Source organism: Scyliorhinus torazame, chromosome 8, assembly GCF_047496885.1.
Source record: "Scyliorhinus torazame isolate Kashiwa2021f chromosome 8, sScyTor2.1, whole genome shotgun sequence".
NCBI lineage: Eukaryota > Metazoa > Chordata > Chondrichthyes > Carcharhiniformes > Scyliorhinidae > Scyliorhinus > Scyliorhinus torazame.
This window is the reverse complement of record NC_092714.1, coordinates 58,630,083-58,642,210: the sequence shown is the minus strand read 5'-3', so window position 1 is coordinate 58,642,210 and position 12,128 is coordinate 58,630,083. Positions and strand designations below refer to the sequence as shown.

Genomic DNA, 12,128 nt, shown 5'->3' with positions numbered 1-12,128 from the left:
GAAACCCACAAAGGGAAAAGTATTCAAGGACCTTGTCTGTACCTCATTCTGATTTTCTGGTAGATGTTCATAAGATGCAAGTTGTCACATGTGAGCAAAAACTTTGGACAATCTATCCTCAAGTGTGTTCATGTGAAATTTAGCAGAGATAAATATGCACTTTAGGAATAAAGCAAATTGTATGTTTTTCTTCCTGAACAGAAGCGAAGAGGCAAAGGAGGGAACGATATTTACCAGGTAGGAAATAAATTAGTAGAGTTGCTGCCTTCTGAAGAAGACATAAAAGTGATAAATAAGCCATTCGGCTGCCTTCTCATCTTCCACCAAGTGGAAACTTAACCTAACATGCACTGTGCCCTATTCGTCCATCACCCTTGTGTTACACTGGTTCAGAGTTAAGCAATACCTCAATTTCGATTCAAAAAATCTCATTTTCACATTTCTCCAGAACTTTGCAACTCCCAATCTCTTTAACCTCATTCAACTCTAAAACTCTCTGGAGCTCCCTGTGCTCCTCCAATTCTGGCCTCTGACACATTCCTGATCGTCATTGTGCCATTGGCAATCTTGCTTTGCCCAATGTTTTGTGAATTCTCCCCCAAACTTCTGCACCACTCGATCTCTTGAGATAGTTCTTGAAACCTACCTCTTTAACCAATCTTTTGGTCATTTGTCCTAACGTCTCCTTAAGTTGTTATGTCAAATTCTATTTAATAATGTTCCTGTGAAATGCTTTGGAAAATTTTATTATGTTAAAGGCATGATATAAATGCAAATTGTTGTCGTAGGTAGCATATATATACACAAATCATGGTTTGCATATATGCAAATTATTGATCCCCTTGGAATCCTATTCCATAGGAACATGAGTATGCTATTTAGCCTCCTAGCCTACTGAAAAATGAAATGAAAATCACTGATTGTCACAAGAAGGCCTCAAATGAAGTTACTGTGAAAAGCCCCTAGTCGCCACATTCCAGCACCTGTTCGGGGAGGCTGGTACAGGAATTGAACCGTGCTACTGGTCTGCCTTGGTCTACGTTCAAAGCCAGCGATTTAGAATGAGATCATGGTTGATTTGTGACCTAACTCCAAATACCCAACTTTCTCTCATGAGATTCATCGATGTAACAACTGATCTAGCATCAATTACCTTTTGTGGAAAAAAGTTCTACACTTCTACCAGCCTTTGGGTTGGGTTTTATGACCACCGGTTAACGTATCTGAAGCTTGGGAGGCGTGGGGGGTGGTGCTTGTAAAATAAAGTGGATGGCCTTTCCACCCACTCCCGACCCGTCTCCCATATTACGATGGGTGTGCAATCAGATTGGCCAGCAGCTCTCTGGGGTCAGACTTCCTCCCAGTTGGGGGTGGAAGTCCTACTCCGAAACAGTCAAGATTGCATCCTGTGTAATATTGTTGTGGGACAGCTGGGATTTGGGTGGGTGGGCTGATGACCAACTTTTCGATTAGGGGATGGAGACTACAGAATCCTGTAAAATCCTGTCCTTTGTGTAGAAATGATTCCTAATTTCACACCTGAAAGGTTCAACTCTAATTTTTAGACTATGTTATCTTGTCCAAGACTCCTGAACCAGCAAGTACTCTCTCAGTTCCCCTTAATATCTGGGAAACTGTGATCATACAACCCCTTTAACATCCACATTCCAGGGAATAAAACTCTGATTTGTGTAACTGCTCCTTGCAATTTAATCTTGCAGTTCAGGTCTCATTCTAGTAAATCTATCCTGCACTCCCTCTGGAGACAATATATTGTTCCTACTATATGGTGCTCGGAATTGCTCACAGTACTTCAGATATGGTCTAAGCACGACTTTGCAATAGCTGAAACAGGACTTCCACCTCCTTTTATAGAACATAGAACGATACAGCGCAGTATAGGCCCTTCGGCCCACGATGTTGCACCGAAACAAAAGCCATCTAACCTACACTATGCCATTATCATCCATATGTTTATCCAATAAACTTTTAAATGCCCTCAATGTTGGCGAGTTCACTACTGTAGCAGGTAGGGCATTCCACGGCCTCACTACTCTTTGCGTAAAGAACCTACCTCTGTCCTATATCTATTACCCCTCAGTTTAAAGCAATGTCCCCTCGTGCCAGCCATTTCCATCCGCGGGAGAAGGCTCTCACTGTCCACCCTATCTAACCCGCTGATCATTTTGTATGCCTCTATTAAGTCTCCTCTTAACCTTCTTCTCTCCAACGAAAACAACCTCAAGTCCATCAGCCTTTCCTCATAAGACTTTCCCTCCATACCAGGCAACATCCTGGTAAATCTCCTCTGCACCCGCTCTAAAGCCTCCACGTCCTTCCTACAATGCGGTGACCAGAACTGTACGCAATACTCCAAATACAGCCGTACCAGAGTTCTGTACAGCTGCAACATGACCTCCTGACTCCGGAACTCAATCCCTCTACCAATAAAGGCCAACACTCCATAGGCCTTCTTCACAACCCTATCAACTTGGGTGGCAACTTTCAGGGATCTATGTACATGGACACCTAGATCCCTCTGCTCATCCACACTTCCAAGAACTTTACCATTAGCCAAATATTCCGCATTCCTGTTATTCCTTCCAAAGTGAATCACCTCACACTTCTCTACATTAAACTCCATTTGCCACCTCTCAGCCCAGCTCTGCAGCTTATCTATATCCCTCTGTAACCTGCTACATCCTTCCACACTGTCGACAACACCACCAACTTTAGTGTCGTCTGCAAATTTACTCACCCACCCTTCTGCGCCTTCCTCTAGGTCATTGATAAAAATGACAAACAGCAACGGCCCCAGAACAGATCCTTGGGGTACGCCACTTGTAACTGAACTCCATTCTGAACATTTCCCATCAACCACCACCCTGTCTTCTTTCAGCTAGCCAATTTCTGATCCACATCTCTAAATCACCCTCAATCCCCAGCCTCCGTATTTTCTGCAATAGCCTACCGTGGGGAACCTTATCAAACGCTTTGCTGAAATCCATATACACCACATCAACTGCTCTACCCTCGCCTACCTGTTCAGTCACCTTCTCAAAGAACTCGATAAGATTTGTGAGGCATGACCTACCCTTCACAAAGCCATGCTGACTATCCCTGATCATATTATTCCTATCTAGGTGATTATAAATCTTGTCTCTTATAATCCCCTCCAAGACTTTACCCACTACAGACAACAAAGAACAAAGAAATGTACAGCACAGGAACAGGCCCTTCGGCCCTCCAAGCCCGTGCCGACCATGCTGCCCGACTAAACTACAATCTTCTACACTTCCTGGGTCCGTATCCTTCTATTCCCATCCTATTCATATATTTGTCAAGATGCCCCTTAAATGTCCCTATCGTCCCTGCTTCCACTACCTCCTCCGGTAGCGAGTTCCAGGCACCCACTACCCTCTGCGTAAAAAACTTGCCTCGTACATCTACTCTAAACCTTGCCCCTCTCACCTTAAACCTATGCCCCCTAGTAATTGACCCCTCTACCCTGGGGAAAAGCCTCTGACTATCCACTCTGTCTATGCCCCTCATAATTTTGTATACCTCTATCAGGTCGCCCCTCAACCTCCTTCGTTCCAGTGAGAACAAACCGAGTTTATTCAACCGCTCCTCATAGCTAATGCCCTCCATACCAGGCAACATTCTGGTAAATCTCTTCTGCACCCTCTCTAAAGCCTCCACATCCTTCTGGTAGTGTGGCGACCAGAATTGAACACTATACTCCAAGTGTGGCCTAACTAAGGTTCTATACAGCTGCAACATGACTTGCCAATTCTTATACTCAATGCCCCGGCCAATGAAGGCAAGCATGCCGTATGCCTTCTTGACTACCTTCTCCACCTGTGTTGCCCCTTTCAATGACCTGTGGACCTGTACTCCTAGATCTCTTTGACTTTCAATACTCTTGAGGGTTCTACCATTCACTGTATATTCCCTACCTGCATTAGACCTTCCAAAATGCATTACCTCACATTTGTCCGGATTAAACTCCATCTGCCATCTCTCCGCCCAAGTCTCCAGACAATCTAAATCCTGCTGTATCCTCCGACAGTCCTCATCGCTATCCGCAATTCCACCAACCTTTGTGTCGTCTGCAAACTTACTAATCAGACCAGTGATAGGCTCACCAGACGTGAGGCTCACCGGTCTATAGTTGCCGGGGTTGTCTCTGCTCCCCTTTTTGAACAAAGGGACCACATTTGCTATCCTCCAGTCCTCTGGCACTATTCCTGTCGCCAATGATGACATCAAAATAAAAGCCAAAGGTCCAGCAATCTCTTCCCTGGCCTCCCAGAGAATCCTAGGATAAATCCCATCAGGACCCGGGGACTTATCTATTTTCAGCCTGTCCAGAATTGCCAACACCTCTCCCCTACGTACCTCAATGCCATCTATTCTATTAGCCTGGGGCTCAGCATTCTCCTCCACAACATTATCTTTTTCCTGAGTGAATACTGACAAAAAATATTCATTTAGTATCTCGCCTATCTCTTCAGACTCCACACACAACTTCCCATCCCTGTCCTTGACTGGTCCTACTCTTTCCCTAGTCATTCGCTTATTCCTGACATACCTATAGAAAGCTTTTGGGTTTTCCTTAATCCTACCTGCCAAATACTTCTCATGTCCCCTCCTTGCTCGTCTTAGCTCTCTCTTTAGATCCTTCCTCGCTACCTTGTAACTATCCATCGCCCCAACTGAAACTTCACACCTCATCTTCACATAGGCCTCCTTCTTCCTCTTAACAAGAGATTCCACTTCTTTGGTAAACCACGGTTCCCTCGCTCGACGCCTTCCTCCCTGCCTGGCCGGTACATACTTATCAAGAACACGCAGTAGCTGATCCCTGAACAAGCTCCACTTATCCAGTGTGCCCAACACTTGCAGCCTACTTCTCCACCTTATCCCCCCTTTTATTCCAGTCCTCTAGATGCCAGTATTCTATTAGCCTTTATGATAAAAATATCATGAACAGGCACAATAAATGATGACCCATGTAGCAGGTTCCCAAGTATTTTTGGACCTCTACTAACCAATTTCATGAGATACGACTTTAGCCATGTCTGTATGAGGGACTTCTATCAAATGCCTTCTGGAAATACATCTCACTAATGCATTCTCCTGCTTCACTCCTTCAGTCACCTCTTCACAATATTTAATCAGTTTTGTCAGGCATCAACCATTTTGCACATATCCATACTGGTTCATTTTGATGAGCTGAACATTTTCAAGGTGGTCAGTTACCCTACCTGTCCTTAATTATGTATGTTAGTAATTACCGAATATCAGATGTTAGGCCAACTGGTCTACATTTTACTGATTTCTCTCTCACCTTTCTGAAATTAGGAGAGTGACAGGCACAATTTTCCAACCTAAAGTAACATTTCCTAAATCAATTAAACTTTGGTATAATTAGGACACCTGCAATTCCCTCACTGACTTCCTTTAAAACTCTGGGATAGAAACCGTCTGTACCTGGCAATTTGTCACTGTTGTCATTGGGCTGGATTCTACAGCCCCCTGCTGGATGTGATTTCAGTTGCATGGTGAGGGGGGGGGGGGGGGGACTCATGATATATTGTGTGGCTAGCCCACGATCTCTTGCCCACTCCCAAACTGACCCCCAGAATACACTAATGAACTAGTGCCGAAATTGGTCATCTGCCTACTATATTTACATGATTAATTAAAGGTCAATTTGCCTATTCATAGGGATATGTTGCCCACACCATAATGCAGCTGGCATGGGCGGGGACGAGCAGGCTGCTTTCTGTAGCTTCGATGAAAAACGGCAGGAAAGGGGGCATCTCATTTGGGGAGAGGGGTGTGCATCAGGAACATCCCCATCAGCCTTCCAAAACCCAGATCCCTGGGGTCTCGGATCCTCCCCCACCCTAAAAGCCCAGGACTTGCTGATTTGCAGCAACCATTACACTCTTTCCTGCGGTCCTGGCAGCGCCCACTATGGAACCCTGGGGCTGCCAGGAATGCTAGTGCTTCCGGCCACAGCTATCGCAGGTGGGACTTCTTCCCAATGAGGGGCAGAAGTCCCACTCTCAGCTAGTTTAGTCCGTCTCCAGCATGTTATGGTTGCATGGCGGGCTTATTTAGCGTGTTGGCCGCTGCTGATCAACTTTCTTTCCGAGGGGGTGTGAGAAGTACACTCTTTTGTTAAATGCAGCCCATTGTTTCCTACATTATTGTTAGTTTACATTAATTTTGTTTAACATCTGATTCAAACTTGGATTTTTTTTTTGAATGTCTGGGATGCTGACCTCTTTTTCAACTGTTAATAGCGATGCAAAGTAATTATTCAGTGTCCACCATATTTTTATTGAAAATATCACATCGGTTTTCAAGAAATTTACTTCTCGAACATCACTAAAATATTTTTGTGTTGATTTTGATATCCATTGCAAGGTTTTTATATTATACTCTCTTTTTATAGCTCAATATGTGTTTTCATCCTTTGCTGTACTTAGTGTCTTTTCAATTGGCCAGGGTCTGCGCTTTGCTTTTGTACTTTTGCATGCTTTTTTAGTTTTATGTTGTCTCTTTATCTTTAGTTGCCATGGCTGTTTTCTTTTGCAGATAGACCACCTGCCTCTTCGGGAATGAACTGGTTCTGATTTAAAACATCTGTCATCTTGTTAGTTTACCTGATTTGGATTTGCCCAGTTGTCCGTAGAGCGTCAGTCACATTCCATGAAAGTCACCTCACCTGTACCTAAATCTACAATCTTAGGGCTCAATTCAACTAATTGGGGACAGAGTCCCATAGTGAGTGCATTTAGCCGCGTGTTTCCTAGCACTCGCAGCATCATGAAACACATGGCTATAGAATGCGACTCGTATTGTATAAAGACCCTCAGTGGGGATCGCACAGCCAAGGCCGCACATAGTCGGTTAGTGTACTGGAGAACTCCACTCACGGGAACTCTCGTGTAGCAAGAGATCGGGACACCATTTAAAAATGGTGCCCTGTTCTGAAGCCCCTGAAGTGACCCCCGACCCACCCCCAGAAGCACTACGGGAAGCTCTCCAACACTCATGCAGGGCACCCCCACACCTTTCATCGGCCATGCCGCGGCGAGCTGTTTTTTAGGCACAGCATGGTCATTGGATCGCACCCTTCGAGTGAGAGAGATTGAATGGAAAAAAAGAGTCCCGTTTTGGGTGTATTTAGCAAGGTGCTCCCTGGTGCTTGGAACACAGAGAACGACCCCATTGTTAACTGGGCCTCGGCGAGGCCACATTTAAGACTCAGCTCGTCAGTGCAGGAGATGACACCTATTTCCTGGCCCACCTCACGGCCTCTGGACTCCCACAATGTCCCAATATACTAATTAGGGACTCCGCGAGTCCTCCGCACCCCACCGCCCAATCCCTGTCCTGAGCAAGATGCCACCTGGGTACCTTGGCTCTGCCCAGCTTGGCACCACCAGGGTGCCCGGGTGGCACTGCACGGGTGCTAGGTTGGCAGCGCCATGGTGCCCAGGTGGCATTGGGAGAACCACCCTGTCCAGAGCCCATTCACCCAGAGGCCCCAATTACCTGAGACACCTTCCTTCCCCCAAGTGCTGTTACGCCTGGTCCACGGTTGTGGAAACCAGTGCTAAACGCTGCCATGGGAGGCTGGTAGATAGCGCCCTTAGTAACTGTTTTGCGTTTCTCCCTTTCAAAAACTATGTTGAACCCCACCATGTTCTGCTTACTATTAGACAGATGTTCATGCACCATTAGGCTATTGTGACACAATGCAAAATCTAATTTAGCCTGCCCCTTGTTACAGAAAGCTATCCTAGACACACACAAAACTCACCATTTGTCTGTCATGTGCTATTGTTTATCCAGTCTGTATGAGAGTTACATCTCCCATTAAAACCACTTAGCCGTAACTATACGCTTGTTTAATGTCTGTATTTACACAATCTATTAATTCACAGCAACTACCATGGGGCCTATAAACAACTCCCATTAGTGTTAAATCCTTTTCAATTTCTTAATACTGTCCAGTCTCCTCTGTTTGCTTATCACTTGATACATCCTCTTTTACTTGTAATAATTTCATCCTTAATCACCAAGGCTACTCACCCCCAACTTGTTTACCCTGCCTTTCCCATAGACCTTATGGTTGGAAACAAAATATACTAGGTTCTTACTGTTTTTGCATGAAGCATATAGTCCTTGCAACTGCAATTCACTCAGTTTGTTCCTTGTAGTCCAAATCTTTGTATAAGAATGTTTACTTGGGCCACATACCCTAACTTGTGCTTCTGTTCTAATGTTTTGTTTCACCCCTATTTCTGATTTGTCTCTTCTGGTATAAATAGTTTACATCATATAGTTTTTCTTTTACCTGTAGTGCCTAAAACATAAATTTCCAAGATTACTCTACTCGTTACACTTTTGATTGGTTTTGAACAATTATTTATGCTACCTCTAACACCTTTGCCCAAGCTCCACCCACAGCACATTTACTAGTTTAAAGTTCTTGCACCTGCCCAATCTATTCTTTTTGTTTGCACTCTGGTACCAGCCTGTTGAAAGTGGAGCCCAGCTCACTGCTCCCTTACTGTCCCAGTACTGGTGCCAGTGTCCCATGAAATGGAAATATTCTTTCTCACACCACTCCTTAAATCAGGTGTTCACCTCCCCAATATACTTGCCTCAATGTCAATTTGCATGTGTCTCAGGTAATAATCCAGGGTTTATAACCCTTTAAGGTTCTATTCTTCAAATTAGCTCCTGGCAATCGCCAAACTTGATCTCTTGCCTACTGTTCTGCATGTGTTGAGCTGGAGCTGGAGATTAGAGGTAGAGACATCTGCTGCAGGCATGTTCACTTGGGACAGTCTTGCTGTCCACAAACTACCACAGACACAGAACATGCTCTGCTATTTCTTGACATAGATTATTTATATTCGCTTTTTAGTTTGTTGTTGTCTTTTCTTTGTCTACAGACTAATGTGCATTAAGCATTTAACTTCAACACTGGGCAATATCTTTAAATACTTGCTGCGGGAAGCTTACATAAATCAATCTATTAGAAGCAATGGATCAGCTTCTTCTTCTGTACCAAATTCTCATTCTCACCAAAATTCCTGATTTACGGACTTTATGCTACATTCTTCACATACTTGCTCCACAGTGAATTGAATTGGAAAACTTTGTAATCCAGCCCAATATTAAGGAGAATTAAAAATAGAAACACCTTAAACAAGGTAACTTTTTGTAATCACACATGGTGGTGTGATATGCCCCTGTAGGAATTGTCTGGTGGAAAATCAGATAACTACACCTGTAGTTATCTCTGACCAACATTCTCTGCAAGCCTGAGTTTCCTACAGGGCATCAATGAATTATCCCTGCAGTGAAAAATAATTTAATATAAAAGTATTTATTTTTGATACATCCAATTAGCTAACAGTTTAATGCAATTATTTGCAGGGACTGAGTGCAGCTACACAAGACACATATGACCAACTGCAAATGCAGCCATTACCAGCCGTGCCTCCACACCCTCGTCGCTGAGATTGTTATTGCAAGGACAACCAAGAGTGGAAAGCCTTTCGGATTAACTCAATTCGACCAGCAAAAAGTTATTGCTAATCTGGAAATTGTTCCCAACATTATTTACCAGCAAAATCTATTTTTAAATTTTTTTTACATTATCTTAAAAAAATATATTGTGAAAGTACTCTACAATAACTGTGCCAGGACCTGCAAGCTTACTTGCCTCTGTGGATCATACTGTATTGGTTGAAGCTTTTCAGGTAACGTGGAAAAGATAGGCTAAGCCTACACGAATGTTTGGAAGTTATATTTTTTGTTGCATTTTTGCATAGGTCATAATAAAATGCTATGCTATACTGGAACTGAAAATATTAAAAATAAGAAACAAATATATCTAAATGTAAACAGGTGTTTTACAAGATAAACAGTTTCTAACAGTGCAAAAAGTAAAGAGATGACATCAAAACAGAATTAGGGATTTCAATCTCTTTATGAAAAACCAATTGAATCCGAATCTGAAGACATTTTTGGAATGGTTGAGTATGAAAACAATTATACAGATAAAGAACAATGTAAATACTATTATAAATGCATAGTAACAAGATTTTTTCCAATTGTAAACATTTTTCTAGCTAACAATTGAATTCATTTACTTCAGTGAGATTGTATACCTTTCAGTGAAATTGTCTGAGAATAGGTTTTTATGTTACCTTGCACATTTTAGGCTCACCTTTCCTGTGACAAAGTAAAGCACTTGGGTTGGTAGGCAAAGCATAATTTATCCAAAGTCCTCTAAACTTTAAGTTGGCTAAATACAATATAGTGTTAAGCAAATGACTTCAGCATCGTTCAGTTTCAAAAATAAATATTTAGAGTTCCTAATAAGTATTTAGCCACAATAAAAGCTTTAAGCATTAGTTTTAATTCCATCCACTGTTCCAACACCTTGGCTTTGAACTTGGCTGACAAACTAACAAAGATATAGACAACACATTTTTAATGAATACATATTTATTTAAAAATAGTTTGAGAAATTATCAGGAATACTCAAAAATGCAAGAAAAAGAATAAAACCTTTCTAATCACCCAAGTGCTTTTCAGAATTGTGCGTCTTTATTGTATCAGTATTTTCTGCTACTCATGGGATCTTTGGTCAAATGTTCTAGTTGTTGCCCATGTATTCAAGACAAGAAATGCAATGGCTACTGAGCTCATGTACGCTTCATTTATTTTAATGCACAAGTTATGAGGACCTGAAATACACTGCCTGAAATTGCATATTCAATAGTGACTTTCAAAAGCAATTTACTTGAAAAGGAAAGTTTGCAAGGCTACGAGGAAAGAGCGGGGAAGTGGGACTAATTGGATAGCTCTTTCAAAGAGCTGCTACAGGAAATAAGCTGTTTCCCTCGGCAGATAGGTCTATAACCAAGGGCAGATTTATAATTGGTGGAGGGAATAGAGTAGGGTGAAGTAAATTGTTTTTGAGCAAGAGGGAGGTGAGAATCTGGAACTCACTGCCTGAAAAAGTGGTCGAGGCAGAAGTCCTGATTGCATTTAAACAATACTTCACTTTGCACTTGAGGTGCTGTTGCTTACAGGCTACAGACCAAGAAGTGTAAAGTGTGATTAGGTCAGATAGGTCTATTTCAGTCAGTATCGACTTGATGGGTTGGACGACATGTTTCTGTGCTTTAAAATTCAATGATTATTATGGTTGCATCAAGGTTTAAAATTAATTTACTAATTAAGGTTCAGTTTTTGCTTCAGGGCAACATTTTCATAATAAGTAGCTGACTCAACTACAGCTACCACTAATCACTTTAATGCTCTGTTTTGGACAGTTTTTTTGTTTTCCCATTCTGAAAGTTCCTGGTTGTTTTTAAAAGCAGCTTCCTTTATTTATGAATAATTGCAGCAATCAGATCACCTCAACCATAATTGTAGCATTATGTTTTCAATACTCAGTAAAAAGAGCTTTGAAAAGCCATATGTCCATGAACAAATCAAAGATTTATTCATAACTAAATTAACGCACAGGCAGATCGAGAAAGGCAGAGGGATTCATTTATTGTTTGGAAATGAATGGGCAACCTGAACATCTACAAGTGGTGAAATTAACATAATATGTTAATTCTTAGGAAATGTAACACCCCATCTGATTGTTAGTTTGAACAGGCACTCCAGGATGCTATTTAACTTATTTTGAATGTGGGCCTAACTGATGTGAGATATGTTTAATTTCCAGCTTAATTTTGCAGTTGTTTCAAATAATTTTTAGTCATCGTTAATTTTACAGTTTTATGTATTTAAGATGTTGCCTGTAATGCCTGTCAACCTTTCTGTATTAAAAAAGGGTAGCTAACAATGTTGATTTGAATATTAATAGTCCTTTGATTCTTTATTCCCAAGTTTTATCTGGAAATCCTCTTTAGTGAAGCTCAACAGCTGTTCCAATTAGTTGACATAACTTCAAAATCAATGCAAATTTTAGAACAGTTAGAGTAACAAAATGCTTTATGGTAAATTGGTGAGCTACAAAAGCATTGTATACAGAATGTGTAATATAAATTGATGTATTTCCACTGAAT

The 12,128-nt window shown here is 41.9% G+C and overlaps 1 protein-coding gene across 4 annotated transcripts in view; it reads left to right on the top strand.

Moving 5' to 3' along the window:
- cd247 (CD247 molecule) overlaps window positions 1–11,917 on the top strand; it is a 195,375-nt gene extending 183,458 nt beyond the window's left edge. For all 4 annotated transcript variants that reach the window (XM_072513681.1, XM_072513684.1, XM_072513682.1 and 1 more), the window contains exons 7-8: window positions 202–237; window positions 9,472–11,917. In XM_072513681.1, the coding sequence (XP_072369782.1) occupies window positions 202–237; window positions 9,472–9,555 (120 nt within the window). In that variant the 3' untranslated portion in view covers window positions 9,556–11,917. The remainder of the gene's footprint in view (window positions 1–201; window positions 238–9,471) is intronic.
- The last annotated feature ends 211 nt before the right edge of the window (window positions 11,918–12,128 follow it).